The sequence below is a fragment of the Oreochromis aureus genome, linkage group 5 (genome assembly GCF_013358895.1).
Source record: "Oreochromis aureus strain Israel breed Guangdong linkage group 5, ZZ_aureus, whole genome shotgun sequence".
NCBI lineage: Eukaryota > Metazoa > Chordata > Actinopteri > Cichliformes > Cichlidae > Oreochromis > Oreochromis aureus.
This window is the reverse complement of record NC_052946.1, coordinates 15050898-15069554: the sequence shown is the minus strand read 5'-3', so window position 1 is coordinate 15069554 and position 18657 is coordinate 15050898. Positions and strand designations below refer to the sequence as shown.

General features: G+C 40.5%; 1 protein-coding gene across 3 annotated transcripts; it reads right to left on the bottom strand.

The window, feature by feature from the left end:
* Nucleotides 1-1025: 1025 nt before the first annotated feature.
* On the bottom strand, nucleotides 1026-17952 carry hipk1b (homeodomain interacting protein kinase 1b). 3 transcript variants are annotated; one of them, XM_039612182.1, is made up of 19 exons: nucleotides 17858-17952; nucleotides 16984-17070; nucleotides 11227-11957; nucleotides 10729-10920; nucleotides 10462-10643; nucleotides 10209-10332; nucleotides 9715-9834; nucleotides 9475-9561; nucleotides 9177-9361; nucleotides 8945-9095; nucleotides 8683-8869; nucleotides 8287-8405; nucleotides 6992-7126; nucleotides 5759-5919; nucleotides 5300-5365; nucleotides 4743-4910; nucleotides 4296-4510; nucleotides 4087-4199; nucleotides 1026-3002 (listed from the first exon to the last, which is right to left on the bottom strand). In XM_039612182.1, the coding sequence occupies exons 3-19, from the start codon at nucleotides 11953-11955 to the stop codon at nucleotides 2526-2528; spliced, it is 3411 nt and encodes a 1136-aa protein (XP_039468116.1). In that variant the 5' UTR covers nucleotides 11956-11957; nucleotides 16984-17070; nucleotides 17858-17952; the 3' UTR covers nucleotides 1026-2525. The 3 variants fall into 3 exon arrangements, with proteins under 3 accessions (XP_039468116.1, XP_039468117.1, XP_039468118.1); XM_039612183.1 differs by lacking the exon at nucleotides 6992-7126; XM_039612184.1 differs by lacking the exon at nucleotides 6992-7126 and having other exon boundaries at nucleotides 5759-5916.
* Between the last annotated feature and the right edge of the window lie 705 nt (nucleotides 17953-18657).

The window sequence follows — 18657 nt, the reverse complement described above, 5'->3', positions numbered from 1 at the left end:
CCCTGGATATAATCTAATACTCCCTGACTCTCTGTAAGATTATAAATTATAACTATGGAACTTTTACATTGACAATTTTTATTTATACATTTGTAAATCAAATATGAGCATTATTAGACTTTACAGATGAAATGCTGACTTCTTTAAATTGTGGTCGGTGCACTTTAAAGGACAGAGTGCTAAACTGCTTTGCTGGCAAGGTGCTTTACAGAAAATGTAAAATGGAACTAGGACAAAGCGGGCTTAAGAAAATCTAACAAGCAATTAGAAAATTGAAAAAGAAATAAAAGTTTGTGTACATTAAGTAATGAGTACTTGTTTGAGTGGTTAAGAGGTGGATTTAAAAAGAAAAATCTTAAGTCTTTATTTGAAAAAGCTGAGTGCTGGAGCGAATCCCTGTAGGAGTTTGTTTCCAATACTTGAATGATGAAAATAGTTTTGCCAGCAGCAGGATTTTGAAGCCTTGCTGTCGATAGAAAAACCCTAAATAAATGGTTTAGTGTACAATAAACAGACTTGATAAGGAATTTTTCCTGTCATTACAGCACATGGCCTCTGTAGACTGAGGGTGCACTTAAGTGTTTTAAGCTAACACAGATGTTTACATTCAAGCCCGTCTCTACTGTACTCTGAACTGATGTGTTTATCGATGCCGAGAGTCAGCTATCTCTGCACATATTTTACCATGTTTCAAAATCGTATAAAAACTTTAAACCATTAACCATCGTAAAAATGTGTCACCCCTCTATACTGCATTCTTTCACACCTGTACAGGTCACACTACTTGTGAGCTTCCTGCTAAAATTAAAGCTCTCATCTCCCCTTTGTCTCCACTCATGTCAGCTCCTTACTAATAACAATCCAGACCTATAAGACTTACACATGGGGAAAGAATTCACTGATCATTTTACCAGTTTGTCAAGTTAATATGAATTTCTTCTCAGTAGTTTCAGTTTCGGAGGAATTAAGATACACGTAGGTAGGAGGGGGAAAAAAAAGGAATTGAATGAGGAAACAAGTCGCTGTGAATTTGAGGTTATTTTATTGGAAAACAATGAAATTGGATTACTTAGCTGAAACCTTTGTCCCTGAATTAGATCTAACAAACAGCCTCTTTACTATACTATGTTAGGATGAAACACAGACATTACAACACAAAACCGATGCAAACAAGGGGAAAGGAATTACTTAAAAAAGCTGATAATCCAAAGAAACCAAAGATTCACCTCCTTTAAAAATTCAAAAACACAGTGACTGCTCTTCTCCAAACTTTAGTATAGAAAACCTTTCTGAGCCGAAGTAAGCTGTACATGTAAAGGAGAGCAGCACCTCCGTCTTGACTGTGGGGCGAGACATAGCAGTATAAAGATCTCTCTTTGAGACACGGGATAATTCATGAGAATGCTAAACCGAGACAGTTTGCATACATTTAATCAGTCAGTCCTTATGTAGCACAGTGTGCAAGTTTGTTACAACTTCCTAGCAAGCAGTTTCAGAGTGTCACAGGGACAAAACAGGACTTTAAAAAAATCTCCTCTGTTATGGAGAGGCGTGAGAATTTTGGGTGAAATTTGCATTTCATCTCCCCCCCCCCTCGTGAGGTTTTTTTTAAAAATATTTATTTCAAGGACATTTGATTTCCCCCACTCTTACAACTTAAAAACAGTTTTTCACATCATTTCTCAGACTGGGCATCCCACTCTGAATTTCATAAATACATTCAGCACTCAGTTATTGTAGTTTTTTTGTTGTCGTCGTTTTGTTTTTGTTTTTAAAGAGATTCTATTGCATAAGGATAATCAATCCTGGCTAAAAAACACTGTCACTACATTAACAGACTATCACATGTGCACTTAAATTAACACGTATCCATCAGTTTTCACCGTATCTCTTCTTTTAATCCACATCTTCGTGGACCTCGCTCTTCCTACCTCGCACAGACATTAAAACTTAATTTAATAAACAGAAGACATATATGAGTAAACAAACATAAGTAAGGTACAGTCATTATTATGTCACTAAAAACACAGGGCCTCAGTGGATTAGTGTGAAAACTTTGTATTAAGGCTCACAGGAAGGAACAAGAGGAAAAAAAAAAACAATTAAAACTAAAAACTGTCAGCTTCACCAGTCTGGCAAGTCAGCGTCTTGAAGCTCATCAAGTTTCGTTGCAGCTTGTGACAGGAGTAAAATCTCTCTTCACAGATAACCTCGAGATAAAACAGCTGTAAAATATGTTTCAACAACACCATATTAATACATCAGGATACAATGGGGATAAAATGTGGACCATAAACAATTTAAAAGGAAAAAAAAAAAAAAAAAAAGATACATAAATAATACAGAGGATCATTTCAATAACACTACGAGTCCGTAAGAGCATATAAATGTGCTAGAGGTGAAATGCTGTCTTGTAGTTCAAAGCAGCAAACAATAAGTGACCAACAGTTACTCTACAGTTTAAAATGTCCCTTTGTGATATCATATGGGGAAGTGACCCCCCCAAATTCTCTGTGCGAGATTTCCTACAAATATGGATACTGCGCAAGGCGCCTAGGGCTTAGCTGGTAGGCACTGTAAACCTCTGTTCGGGGTGTCACACTAACATAAGGAGAACCAGTGGCGAACTGATGCTGGTAGGCTGCAGGGAGGCCGTGCAGCAGGCTGCTCACCGAATCCTTGCGACTGGCCGAGTCTCTCCTGGAGGAGGATGAGGTGTACGTTGCTGCATAAGCGGAGGGGGAGTGTCCGTGGGTGCCGTGACCACGGCCCAGCAGCTGCTCCGTGGCCTGAGAGGCTGAGGAGAGGGCAGTGGAGGCCGGGTAGGTATATAGGCTGGGGGCGGCGGCAGCAGCAGCCGAGCCAGACGCCAGGGCTGCCACCTCGGGGAAGCTGTAGTGAGAGGCCGAGACGGCCGGGGGGAACGTCTGCTGGCGACGTAACAATGAGTCGCTGTGGGAGAGTCCCGAACGCTCCTGAGATGAAGAAACTACTGTCTGAACCTTTGAAAATAAATACATACAGTCAATCAGACGCTGGGTACAACATGCAAGAAGATTATAGTCTGCATCTACATCTTGTTTATTGTCAGTTTCTTGTGCCAAATGGGACACACACACACACACTTGTTTTACCCCTCCCTTTTTTCTTTTCTTTTTTTTTTTAATTAATACAACTGCCAGACAACAGATGAAGATGCACGCTTGAATGTTACCTACACCGCTCCCCTTGGATTTGACAGACAGCTTTGGGCTTATTAAAAGGGCTGCAATTATTCATCGAGTAACTCAATTATAAAAAACGTTGCTGTAACTGCCACAAAACCTTTATGGGAAAAAGCACCTGTCAAACCACCTACTGAACTTGCTCCAACATGAAGAAAAGCAAACTGGAGTTGCTCCCATCTACCGCACTTTGTTTTGCACAGTGAAAAATCTGAACAGCTACAGAAGTTAAAATAAATGCATGTGTGTGCAGATGACCTGTTAACATAGTCTGAGTGGGTGGGTCTAATTGTTACAATTTCTAAAATGAATTGTTAATTTAATATTTTTTTTATTTACAAAAGTAATTCTGATTACTCAATTGATGGAATAATTCAATTACTAAAATAATCAACAGTTGCAGCCCTAATTGTGTTATAAAAATAATAGCTGGAGTTTAAGGAAAAAACCAAGGGGAAACTCCTGGTGCTTGACATAATGTGCATATAAAGCAAAACTAATGCTAAAATTTGATAATTTTAGATGTTCAGTACATTAGCTGTCCAATCGCTGCATATGGTACAAATGCAAACCTCACCGAAAAAGGTCCTATCAAGGGCTTCTGCCCAAAAAGTTTCAATACACGTTTCCCCCAGCAGAGGGCAGTAAATACACGTGGGCCTTTAATAACAGGATATTAAGAATCCTTGGAAGAAAAGGATTCTTAATATGCATCTTTGCTGGTAAAAGGTGCTAATGTCATAACTTATGACAGCTCCTGACCTTTTCACTCAATCATTTTTCACAAATTCTCACAAAAGAATGTCCCATTAACACAAATTAATTACTTAATGTGAAACCAATAAGATAAAACAAGCCTCACCTGGCTGAGGTTTAAAGGGTGCGACTGGCTTGGCACCAGTCCATGGCGCTCCACGCTTTCCCCTGAACTGCACGGCTGTCTGTTAGAGGATCTCTTGGGCTTGATGTAATTCACTGAGGATTCAAAGTAGTAAGACATACTTAATTATGCAGCTTTCACACTTCGCTTAAATACACTGCTAAAACTACAGCAGCACACGGGTGACTCACCAGTCTCCAAGCGTCCTCGGGACTCTGCTCCTCTCTCAGATGCCTGTGTTTTGACTGAAGGTGCCACTACTGCCAGAGACTTGGCCTGGCGAGATGACATAGTGCTTGTTGGGTTAAGAGTGCGTGGAAGGGGAGTCAGGGGGCTGGCGGTAGAGGAGTCCGAGTCGTGTACGGTCACACAGCTGATAACGTTGGTGCGCTGGCTCAGTCCAACACTGTGGAGGAAGTAAGTATAATTTCCCGGGTCATATCAGGCAAACGAGTACGTCACCAGCTTTCATTCTAAATGAATTGGGTCCCAGTGCTGTCTATGAGCTCAAAGAAGCCTTGCTTTGCATTTCTCTCATTTACCTTGACATTCTGAAATTTCAGCTTAGGAATGAAAGTGATCTGAGAAAGAAACACCACACCACTGTGTTCAGTGGAGAAGGAGCATCTTATTCTCACCTAGCAGGGTGGAACTTATGCTCATCCTCCGTGTCTGTGTCGCTGTGAATCGTAATGATGCTGACCGCTGGGCTCGGCGTGTCCGAGATAACGATCGGCTGTGACAAGGCTGCGCTGGAGCTGGGTGGAGTCACGCCACTACTGACCACTGATGCAGTAGATACACCCCTACGGGAAAGAAAAACACCACCACCACCAACCAGTGACTGTGTGTTCAACCCATCATGCAGAAGTGATTTCAGCTGTGGTACAACAAAGAAATTTTTAAATAAAAATGTAAAAATAAAGCCATTTTCTTTGCTTCTAGTTTCAACTAGTTTTTACTCCCATACGAATGCTTTTTGTCCGAGTGGCAACACGTATCATTTAGCAGAATACTGCAGTGGATGCCGTGCCCTCAGCGCAGGTTTAAAGGGTGCTGTCACTGATTGCAAGTGACAGAACCAGTGTGGCAACCCTAACAGGCCCTTTAGCCATCTCTCCCTCGGTATGGTAGCTTAAACCCCAACCATGACTCTCAAAATCAAACTGGATTTAAAGAGCCGAGCTGTACCAACCTGTTTCTGTTCTCTCCGCGTCTGGCTTTCACCTTCTTCCTCTCTTGCTGAGTTTTGGTAATGCTCCTACAAGGTCAAAGGTCAGACTAGTTTAGCCTTCATATTTCCCATTTTACTTTACCTTTCAAAACAGTATTTCTCATGTAGTATGAAATTAACCAGTTCTAGTCTTGCTACTCAACTAAACTAAACCCCAAAAAGATTTGCAGTGTCTTATTAACTTATCTGAAATGAGTTAATTGGAGGGCAAAGTGTTTGTGTATGAAATAACAATAACATAGCATTTCAGATACTAGTTATGAAAAGCTATAAAAAGTTATTTAATATTTAAACAATTTCATTATTTTTATGCTCATTTAACCTGAAAGAAATAACATTTAAAATGATTCAGCTTTACATTTGAGAAACCCATCAGTCAGCCTGTCTACATGCATCTTTAACAGTTGTTGGTTGACCCACCGCCAGCTGTGTCCCTGTTGCGTGGCAGCATCTGAGTGAATCGTTTCCACAGGTGATTCGGTGACATTTGACTGATGGGCAGAGCCGTGGATGGCCACGCCTGGGACCTGCTGCCATGATGATGGTATGAGGATCTGCTGGGTACCAGTGGGCCAGGCCTGCTGAGAAAAAACAAAAAACAACAAAAAACACAACAGCCAACACTTGAGTACATGTAATATGGAAGACAAATTGTGTATGGATGAAAACAAATTATCTGATTGCTGGAATGGGCCAGACAAGCTGAGCCATGCGGACATATAAATTCCAAAGACTGAATACAAAGAGGCAAGCCAATGGCCACTCTCTTCTACAGGCAAAAGCGCAAAGCTAGATAAGCGAGCAACCTTTCCCAAGCCATTCCTTAATTATAACATTGCCCTGCAACAAATCCACAAGATGATAATCATGCAAAGCACAAACAATGAAGCACCGTAAACTGTCAGATCAGGTATAAAGACAAGTAGACAGAACCATGGTGCCTGTTAAAGAAGAAACACTTAAGAGATTAGTTTAGTTCCCTGCTGCTAAACAGTCTGCTGATGATATGTCTTGGGAAAAGGCATGCCACATGTTCTGGGGCTGAAACAAAAAACAAACAAAGAAAAAAAAAGAAAAAGTGTGTGTCAGAGTCAGACAGGCTGTCAGGACAGTTTAGAAGACTTTGTTGCTGCAGCCCCCTCTGCTGAAACCAAGGAAGGACATGACAAGAGAAGCTGCAAGCAAAGCGCAGACCAACTCAGCAACACATGCGCTCCATGCCCTCAGCAGACCTATGGGGAAAGACTGGGGAATGAAACTGTGTGAATGGTGTGGGGCGAGCATGTCCTTATGAGTAAAAACGCAGTGTAAATTTGGTCAATTTTGCACTGTGGAGGGGGGTTTATAAAATAACGTAATATAAAATGTGATGCCAGAACACACACACAAAAACCGTTTGATTTTCCTACAAAAATTTGCATCAAACAACCATAATTATGAAAGGTGACAAATCCACATGTGAAGAGGAACGATGCTGAAATACGATGTGTAAAACAAAGATGGCAGAGTGTGGCAGAGAGGGAGCGGAACACTTGCAAACAAAACAAAAAAGAAAAAAAAAGGGAGAGCGGGGCAGGAGAGAGATGGCATTGTTAGTGGTAAAGGGAGTGTGCATGTGCATGTCTTTCTTCGGGAATGTCATCGTTGCTTTACCAGCACTGTGGCTGTGTGTTCCAGGAGGGTAGGCCGACCCACCCCAGTGCCCAGCCCAAGGGGCAGAGAATACTGCGGGGCTAGGCCTGCTGGGGGTGGGTGCAGGGTGGCCACCATCAGGGGTGTGCAGGAACCCTGGAGGAGGGAGGGGCAGTGTTAAGTTATGACGAAAAGTAGCGCCCTTCAAGACTGATACAGATTTTTTCTTTTTAAAATAAAAACAGGCAGAGCAGATACACCCAGCTGCACAAGAGATGCACACTGGCACCGCTGGCCATCTGGAGACCTGGCCTCTGCAGAGTGCAGCAATTATTCCTCATTTTAGCAAACAGCAATTAACCAGCTTTTGGAGCCAGATGAGTCTCACTACACATGTGGCCTTTCTCCCACATAAAAAGACTGGGAATAAGAGGCCTGGCCAAGAGTGGTGATCCAGGCAGCTCTGAAAGCAAATTCAAGTGGAGACACACAGTCAACAGAAAAAGAAAAACAAACAGAAGATACAGTAAAGCCCAGGCCCTCGACTTATTTCAACACTCATGTGTAAGTAGCTAACATCTTATGCCCTAAATTCCTTTGAAGAACCTGATCTGCCTTAATCCTGGCAGTAAGACCAACAAAAGCAGGGAGAATTTTTAGATGCACTCAGTATATCCACAAAGGAGCAAAACAAGGCATCAGTGCTCCACAAACTGGTGCTAGTAACACAGGGATGTTCCCAGATTTTTTTCAGTAACCCCTGAGCTGAAATTATTGAATGACAGATTATTCCAAAAGCATTAATACATTTAAAAAAAAAAAAAAAGATGTATGAACGTTAAAGTTGTATCAGATAATAGAGAGAGTTACAACTTAACCTCATCTCTTCCTCCAGGAAATGTGAATTTAACCTCCATCTATGTTCAGTGTTGGACCCATTCAGAATGCACAGCTGTCACTCGAATGGTCACAATAAAGACTGAATCCATTCACGGCACAGAAGCATAGAATTACAAATTAAACACAGTGAAAAGTGAGCGAATCAGTCACAAAGCAGCGGCACTTCTTTCTGCCTGCCCAGGTAAAAGTTGCAAACAGTGACACACAACCCTTTTTAAAAAACACAAACAAACAGTCATAACATCACCACTGTAAAGCCAAATCAAACTCACTCAAAATAACTGGGGAAGAGAAATAGTTCAAAAAACAAGATGCTGTGTCTCTTAACAGAAAATTCATAAATTTAAAAAAAAAAAAAAAAAAAAAAAAAAAAAAAAAAAAAATTCCCTCAAACGCTGCACCTTCCAAACTCTTACCTGTGTCAGCATACTTGGCTGTATCTGCAAGGACTGCGTAGACTGGTTCTGAGGTACTATGGGTACAGAGTTCTCCACCCTCACAGGGAAACTGGAACTCTTACTGGATGACTGTAGCCCTGTAAAACAAACGACCACAAACATCTCAATAAAGGATTAAGGGGAGGAAAATCACAGTTTCATTTAAACAAGTAGAAGCACAGAAACACCTCAATCTGGATACCCCAGTGTTGGAATACTTGTACAGCTAGATTTTTCAAATATTGTTGTAGATGGCAACAAATTACAAAAAACAGAGCCTGTGTTGGTACAGAGCCCGACACAAACCAGCACAGAGGATTCATACCTTTAATACTGAAATCAAAGTGAATGCTTGTATTCAACTTTATGACTTACCTTGGATAGTGGAGGGTGGACAGACGATTAGTGTCTGCTGGAAGGGTTCTGTCTGGCTACACAGCCCAGCAGGACGCGTTGGGATCGGGACACTCTGTTGAGTCAGCCCGGGAATGTTGATGGTCGCCTGCTGGTACAAAGCTGGCTGGTAGTTCAGCAAAGGCACCGCACCCGCTGCCGAAGGCACCTGTTAAAACAACAAAGCCCATTAATACCAGTGAAGACTACAGCTTGATATAAGGGTAAAAATTTAGCATCATACCTGGTTATGCTGGTTTAGTTGGCTACTGAAGGTCACGGTGAGGTTGCCCGCTGCAGCACTGGGGACTGCATTGGTTGAGTAGAGGGATTTGCTGCTTTCATAGGAGCTCCGGCGCTTGCAGATCTCCATATTCTGGAAGCACGACTTCACACTGGAGAGGAATTAATACCATTGCATCAGCAAATGCATGTAAATAGAAAAATAACTCTTCCATCTTACTACACACACTTACTGGGAGCTATGGGGATAATCCATGAGGTGGCTCATCGTGACAAAGGGGTGACCCAGAGTTTTTGTAGGTGTGATCCTTTTGTCAGCATCCAGACGAAGCATTCGCTTTAGGAGGTCTATAAACTCTCTCCTGTCAGCTTTCTCAGCCAACATGTCAGTTCCCTCCAAGTGAGAGGAAAGGTTGACCTGGTACGTTCATGATAAGAAGGGAAGGAAAAAAAAAGGAAAAACCTGTTTAGTCAATCACTACATGGCATATTTAATGCCATTTCCTGGATTATGCACTTATTGCGATATACCTGCATCATGTCATCCAGACAGTTAAAGATGTACTTTCTAGCCTCCTTGGATTTGATGCCCATCTCCATTTCATGTTCTGATGGGGTCTAAAAAAAAAAAAAAGGAAGCACAATATCCATTTATGCATGTCCATTTACAAACATTAAATCAGTTGAATGGGGACAACCAAAATGAGGGAACCAAATCAAAACGAGCAAGTCTCTTTGCAGCTTAGTCAAAAAGATAAAGGTAATATTAACCTTAAGCCTCCAGAGTGGGTAGCTGGAGTCAGGGCCTCGATTGAAGAAGCGGCTAGTCTTTGTGCCGGCACTCAGAAGATACTCGGCAGGTAGGCCTTGAGTCTGGGAAATGTAACGGATCTGGAGACAGAAGAAAATATTCAGATTAAACAATCACTGCAGAACTGAGATGTTTCAAGTACTGTGTAGTTAAGAGTATTTATAAAAATACATATACCTGGATTTAGAGCAGCATGGCATTTTAGAAGCCTCTCTTGGTTAAAAGGCCAATTATAATTTGCCAAATAGCATATAAAGCACTCAATCTGATGTGAGAAAAACTAAATGCCATTTCTCTTACAAAGCAGGGTGGTGGCACAATCATGTAGTCTTGCTTACTTGCTTGGCTTAAAGCAAAATGCGACCTTTATCAAATGTGGCAAGTCTTTCCTAGTCTTTCTTTGAGCACTGTTTTTACTCATTTGTAAGTCTTTGGGACCATTAACATGACTGACCTGGTCGTACTCAGAGGCTCCAGGGTACAAAGGCCAACCCAGAAACAGCTCAGCAATCACACACCCTAGAGACCACATGTCAATGGCCTCACAGAAGGGCAGCCCCAAAATGATCTCCGGAGCTCTAAACAACAAAGACGAGATTTATACATGATTAATGTGGGGACAGAACTGGGCTACACAACTTAGTCACATTAACACAACTCTTATGCATAACACTGGAAAGTAAGAGGCACTTAAACACTCCACTTACCTGTAGTAACGAGACTGTAAGTAGGTTGAGCACACTGCTTTGGACACATGACTTGCAGAGCCGAAGTCAATGACCTTCACCCTGTAGGGCTGTCTAATGGGGTCCACCAACATAATGTTTTCAGGCTTCAAGTCTGCATGAATTAAACCCAGGCTCTTCAGTTTCATTAGTGCTGTAGCCACCTAAAAACATATACACATAAGAGTTAGACCAGGTGAACTATGAGAATAAACTTTTTTCCCTGCACTACATTCACTGTTTGCCAACCTGCTGCAGAATGGGGCGGATGTGCCGTAGGGGAAGCGGGCTGAACTTGCTCTGCTTGAGAAAGTCGTACAAGTTCTGTTCAAGCATCTCGAAAACCAAGCAGGTGTGACCCTTGTGTTGGAAGCATTCGTACGAACGCACAAAGTTGTACTCATCTGCGTTCTCTGCACTCAGTCGGTTCAGAATGCCCACCTATCAGCAAAGGAGAAAAATAACCAAATATGATGAGAAAGACAAATGCTAGTACACCTCTATGAAGGTAATGCAAGTGTAGTGAACAGCAATTTGACTGTGTATATGGGAAAAATATAACAGTAGTTACAGGTTTCATTTTGCTCTTAAAAAGCTACAAATGAGCCACATTTCAATTAAATGTAAAGAACAGCAACCAGTGCACTTCTGTAGGCAAGATGCCATACACAGCATTACATGATCACATTTTTATAGCGTAAACTTTTAGAAGAAACTGGTACATCGAACAAAATCCTGTCTACTTACCTCAATTTGGCCCTGCCGAGCATATGAAGGGTGGTTTTTCAGAATCTTGATCGCTACAATCTCATTGGTTCCCCTCTTCCAGCACTTAGCCACTTGTCCAAATGTGCCCCTCCCCAGGAACTCCAGCACTTCATAGCTGGTGGACACGGAGCAGAGGATCTCATGCTGCACAAGCTGATAATCCCCTTCACCATTGGAGCTGCTGCTCTTTGTGGTTGGAGCCGAGTGAGGTATGGACTGGCCTGTGCCCCCGCCTCCACCGCCGCCTGTACGCGTGGAGTAAGTTGCCGCAGGAGCTGAGAGCTCTTCTAATATCTGGACGCTTCCACATCCGCTTCCGCTACCGTCGCTGGCCGCCTCCATCTTTCTCTTCTGCCCGTGCCTGTGCCCCCTAGTTTCAGAGGATGTCTCGTGAGCGTAAGAAGAGGATGCAGCCTGCTCAGTGACGCGTCGACTGGATCCACGAGGAAGACTGCCGGTGCTATCAGCTGCTCGCACCACCACTTGACCCCTGGAGCCGGGCGCTGCAGGGGGGAAGACCAGAGATGGCGCAAATGGCGGCACAGCCATGGCTGGGGTGAATGTGTATGCGGATTGGCCCGCTATGGAGCCGTAAGCCTCAGTGGTGGACACATCCCAAACGTTGCTTTCCACCTTGAGCTTTTTGACACGGCAAAAGGCACTGGAGGAGATTGACGGAGGGGAGAACACCTGCAGCTGGGAACTCATAGCTGTAAAGAAATTGAAGAGTGTTAGCCCCATGGCATAAAAAAACAAAACAAAAAAACCCCCAACCCAAACAAATACAATTGTGTATCTTACTGTGATACATTATTGTACTGTGTAAACGTCTACAGCCAAACCTCATTTCTTTATATTTTGGTAGGAAAATGGAAATAGATGCAGTAATTTAATGAAGCATATACAAACATAAATAGAAATAAAGCATATAAAACAAAAATAAGTCAGTCAGTATTTGGAAGGACCACATTTATTCCTCAGCACAACCAGAACTCTTAGCCTAGCTTCTTGCGATTTTAAGTAGCCTTCAGGAATAGTTCTCCAGGCTTCTTGAAGGTCATTCAAAGTTGTTCTTTGGATTTTAACTGCCCTTTGTTTTGGTCTGTCAATACGACTTCTTGAGTTACCACATTCACAAGTCAGGAAAAAATTTACCTCTGACCTTAACCTTGAAGTCAATGTCACCGAGATTCGAACTTGCCTGAGATTTTCAGTAAACTCACCTATGGCATGAATTTAAAATCGTACACTGCCATGTTCTTGAGTTTTCACATTCACAAACTTGTATCTATGCTGTCTAGCAGCATTATGACAATACCCCATCATCCTTTTATGGCTGGAAAAAGACAATTTTCAAGGGAGAACAAATATAGAACTGACACTTGTTTTGCATTTGTCATTTGTTTTGCACAAAACAAAACAAAAGCAAAACAAAACAAAAAGTTAAAAAAAAAAAAAAAAAAAACACTAAAATGAAAGCAGCTATTACTGTATGAGGTGGTTTTCTGTATCTGTCCTTCTGGGAATGGAGCCAGAAGTGCTCAGCTGCATGTCCAGTAAGAGGTGAAGAAGGTAGTCAGGATCCATTCAGTAACCACAGCCATTTACGTGACCTGTTCCAGCTGATAGAAGAATCCGAAAAGTATGTTGACCGAAACTGGATTCAGACAGCAACAGCAATGATGAATTCCTTCAGCAAGTAATATAGATGGATTTTGCAGCTGCCAGTTCAATATTCAGGCCACAGAAATAATATCCTGGAGTAACGGGTCCGGAATCATACAACTTTTCCATTCCTCTATATTTCTTCCTGCCTCTCAGGTTAATGTCACCATCGACTCGAAACATCCTGAAGTCAGATACAGTCTCACAGTGGTCCAGGAAGTATGAGTGTGTCACTTTGTTGCTGCAATGCTCCGCGAAGCACACCAAGCTCCAATCACTATCTTAATCAGTTATGATGAGATGTTGGGACAACAGTATGTTGTCCCAACATCAGTGCTAGAACAGCGACAGCTCTGAAACACCCATTGTTTCCTCAGTAGCTCCTCCAGGATTACAGGCCTCACCTCTGCCAGTAGAACTGTCAGCACAATCAGCTGATGAAAGACTTCCCAAAAGCTAAAATATGATGCACAAAAACCCCGCACTAACAGAGTGGTGAAACTCACCTGGTAAAAGTCATGTTGAAGCGGGAGGGTGGGGACTTGTCTGATAAAGTAATTAAAATTGGGGAATCTGCTGCTACTCACCAGAAATAAAAATAAAACAAAAATCTTAAGTGAAAAAAAAAAAAAAAAAAAAAAAAAAAAAACAAGAAACCAGTGATTTTAAAAAAGGAGAGAGAGAAAAAGCCCTATAACAAATCTACTTCACCACTTAGGGCAAATACTGTTATTAATATGGGGACAACTACATTAAAACTTTCTGGTAAAACACTGCGCCCTAGTGGTGAAACCTTTAGTTAAATTTAGCAAATTCTGATTTTCATTTACTTTTAAGGGAATACGCCAAAAATTAAAAAAAATAAATAAATCATTTTTTTTCATTTTTTTTAAATTTATGGATGGACCTGTAAAAGCAGTAGCAATGGCCAAATCTATATTCTGACTTGCCCAATTTTATTAATTGAGCTATTTGTATACATTAGAGCTATTTCACATAATAAAATAAATTACAAATAAAAGATACAGGAAATTAAAAAGTAAGTTGTATCTTATATAATTTAGTTCAGTCTGTTACTGTTCTTATTTTCTTGGAGCAACGGTAACCACATAATTTCCTCAGGGATTAATACGGTATTCTGATTCAAGTTATTGTGTTCTATTAAAAACTTTCCAAAAAATTCCTTTATTTTATAGAAGAAACATTATTGTAAAGATTTAAGCCTAAATTATCCGATATAATAGCTTCAGATCTGCTTTTAAATAACGTCCGAGATCATCTTCCTAGTGGAGAGGGAAAAAAATGAATACCCTTGTGTTAATTTAAGTTTATATAGTCATGGGTGTTGCTTATCTAACTGTAGGTAACGCTACCTGGAACTTGAGAGTGAATTTCACTGTAAATAACTGCGAGCTGTGAGTGTTTCTGTGTCAGTCAGTAAGCTGGTTTAGGTAAACTGACAAAAGAAACGAAACAGCAAGCAAGCATAGTGACAACATTAAAGGAAGGACGTGCTTACGGAAAAGTTTCATAACAGCGTTAACAGGCAGCGACAACACGGAGAACATGACAAACACACCGCCCGGCAGTAGTGATCTGTTCTTTGATATCGGAAGTTTTTGTCACTTAAATTAAGCTACTGGTCTTGCAAACGAAAACCTGTATTTAATACAAACCTATTGTCAGGCTCTTACACAGACCCACTTCTACTGCAATCTCGATTAATAAACTGCACGACTCGTCCCCGTGTTTTGAAGCTAGTTTTCAATGCTGCATTTACCTCCTAAAAAAAATCTGACCCCTCACTCGTTTTTCAGTCGACCCTTTGTTACAACAAAAACCCCTCGAACTGCCCTGCTAAGGGTGGAGGGTGGATATCTTCGACGGATCGGCTCAACCAAATTCTTTAGCTACAGTTTACCACTCATGACTGAACTTTATAGACAACTGCTGTGTTCAAGCCACCGATGACACATCTCCATACCGCTACTAAAAAAAACTAAAATCCCTCATATTTCTGGTAGTTAATTTTCCTGCTAAAGTAAGAGACTTAAGATCAAATCAACAAGGCAACGTTACTTAACTCGCTAATGCTAACATGCTAACGCAGCCACTTTTTTACAATATGGTGCTTTAAAAGCATCTTAACCAAGCAAGCGGGGTTAAATCATTCTCAAGGTGCCCAGAACAAAGGGTGAATTTAGAGGGACTTGGAACATACCGGATTTGATGTTAGGACAGCTTGGAAACACAGGCTTCGTCCGAGGTTTAAATCCCACTGCAGTCTGCTGCCAATCCGATTAGCTTCCGCTAGTTAACCTTAAATGCTAGCTAGGCCTGCATTGTGTCTTCAGTCGATGGTGAGCTCGACCGCGGGAGAAGGCCTTACAGCGCAGAACCTCCAGAGGGGAAAAGTTCTCATGGTATCAATAAATGAATTCATCTAATCCTAAAATTTATACAACCGTTAGTTAAAACATGATTTATCCTTCTCTAAAATCGACTGCCTTAAAGCAGCGAAAACCACTTTTCACCGGAACTAACCACGTCCTTATACAGCTGCGAATCCGACGTCATTTCCGCTCATTACCGTAATTAACAGGAATTCTTCATATTTTATCGTTATTGAGTTATATATATTTGTTAAACAATATGAATGAATAAAAAACATATACAGACAACAACGTACCCAACACTGTTATGATCTCTCTATTGTCAAAAATGTAATCAGCCATATCTGGAATCATGATACACAGTGAAACAAAAGGGGGAAAAAAGACAAGTTACGGTAAAAAAAAAAAAAGACATTGCCGTGACGTAACCAGAATATACCAGTAATTTTCCGGCTGTCGTGCTAAACTTTGTTACAGGAAAATTAAAGTTTGAGCCGTTTCGGTGTTAGTAACAATGATGATGACGATAATATCGATAACAACAATAATAATAGCAGTGGTAGTAATAGGGTAAAGACTGTTATGGGCACATGACAGAGCCTAAACCAGCTAGAGTAGAGCAGGGGTGTCAAACATAGGGCCTGGGGCCAAAATTCCCCTGGCAAACACTCCAACCCAGACCACAGGACAGGTTTGGAAAATGTGAAGATAGGAATAAACATTAACTTTTAATTTTACGTTCATAAGTTTTACAGCTTTTCCTACTGATGAGGATTTGGGCCATGGCCATTCATATTACAAAATAAAAGGGAATGAGAGAATGAGATAGGCATGGAGAACACAACAGCAGGCATGTTTTGTTTGAGTTTCCGGCAGTGTGTGGAATTACCAAAATTAGAGAGGAGATAGCCTAACATATGAAACAGGAAAAGACCACTGTGTAATTTATTTATTTCAGCAAAGTAACTGTATTCTAATTATCACCTATGTTTATGTGGTAACTGTAACGCAATACAGATACTCATATTTTGTATTTTAAATACGTAATTCCGGTACATATATTCAGTAACTCCCCAACACTGTGTATTAGGTAAGGTTCAAGTACATCATTCTCCACAATATTGTCCAGGTTACTTTGTTTTTGGTGCCTGCATTGCATCAGTTCTTCCAATGTCTGTATTGGCTTTGACTATGAGGTCTAACCAGTGTTTTATGTATTGATATGTGTAGGTGAGGCTGGACACTCAAAATCAGAACCCGGAAGAAGTCCAGATCCTAATTAAACTTCTTAACAGGCCGTGAAATGTACTCAAATGTCACGGTCTGTAGATGTGACAGGTGAGCTGTTTATTGAAACACTTGGAAAAAGTTCAGAAAACAAAATAAAGTCCAAATGGGAAAAATGAAATACTGTGTCCAACTAACTATCAAACTAAAGCAGTAAGTGAGAAGATTGATGAGTGATATTATATTTACTGGGTGCAGCTTCAATAATAAATGATTGTTGTTGTTGTTTTTTTACATGTTAATAACATTTCACACTGTTCAGCAAACAAGTAACTTAGAAGAGCAACACATGTACAGGTCCACACTGTGTTTAGAAAAGTTAAACATTAACATGGACATATACCCTTAAAATTTCCACTTTAGCGACTGTCACTTGCCCAGTGATGCTTACCTTAGAAAATGATCTGTTCTTCCTTTTCTGTCTTCTCTTTTTCTCCACTGTAATCCACTGCAAGTGTGTGTAAAATCTGTCAGCACCCTGCAAAATGTTTCCTGTTAATGCTATGACAACATTCATTTGAACGAAAAACATTCTAAAGGCCTCTGACACATTTGCTAAGCTCCACCCCGGTTACTGTTGAGCAGCAATAATCAACCTGGTTTCTATATTTTAAAATGTCATGTTTTTGTAAGATAACAAATATTCTTTTTTTCTAACTGATGGACAACATAAATTTAAGTGTGCTTTTAAGCATGAAATAAAATTAAAACACACACACACACACACACACACACACACACACACACACACACACACACACACACACACACACACACACACACACACACACACACACAGACGCATAGTTTCCCTAGCTAAACAACAAAAGATACCAGATCCTAAAATTCAAACATTTTCTTTCCTCTTTCTTAGATTTTAGTAGTTAGCTTGGAACATTTTCATACATGGTTGGTGTAAGAATGGGCTGTAAGAAAGCAGTCAAAGCAGAATTTATTTACTTCAGTAAAAACTATTAATAATCCAGTAAGATAATACACCATTGCAATGCAAAGACTTACTGAAGTGGTGTATATATATAATTCAACTTCTCTTTTGTAACCATCATGCAAAATTACATGCACAAAATATCCAATTCTACTCTTAAAAGCATTTCACACTGTGCAGCAAGAAGATACCTTAGAAGAGCAACAAATGTACAGGTCCACACTGTGTTTAGAAAAGTTAAACATAACATTAATGTGGACACTGCATGTCACCTTTAAATTTCCACTTTAGCAACAGTCACTTGCCCGGCGGTTCTTACCTTAAAAAATAATCTTTTCTTCCTTTTCTGTCTTCTCTTTTTCTCCACTGTAATCCACTGCAAGTGTGTGTAAATTCTGCCTGCACCCTGCAAAATGTTTTCTTGTACTAATGCTATGACAACATTCATTTGAAAGAAAAACATTCTAAAGGCCTCTGACAGGTTTGCTAAGCTCCACCCCCGGTTACTGTTGAGTAGCAATAATCAACCTGGTTTCTATATTTTAAAATGTCATGTTTTTGTAACATAAAAATTTTTCCCAAGTGTCCAGGAGCCTCTGAGATGGCACAAATCTCACTTTTTTCAGGAAAGAGAAGCCAGTCTGTTTTGTTTTACTGATGGATGACACAAATTCAAGTGAGCTTACAAGCATGAAATAAAATTAAAGAATTTCCCCCAAGTCTCGTCCTGAAATGCCACGGTTCACTTTTTTCACGAAAGAGAAGCATTAAACTTCCTTTTTTCTTTTCTTTCCTTTTTTTTTTTTTTACTCATGATAACACTGATTCAGAAACACTCTTAAATTTCCAAATATTTCCAAACCCAGCATGACCAGGTCAGATACAGTTTCATGCAAACCTCCATTATATTGTATATTATTTGAAAGTCCCAATGCAGTTTTCTTTAGCATAACAGACTGTACCTTTATGTCACGTCAAACACAGCAGGCAATGAGCAAGAACAGCTAACACAGCACAGTGTGTTGTTAATTTATTAGCTTGAGTTGTTTAAAAGAACCTGTCTTTGTATTGATTCATAAATATCGAATCATACTTGTTAAGTTGCGACTAACTTTAAGT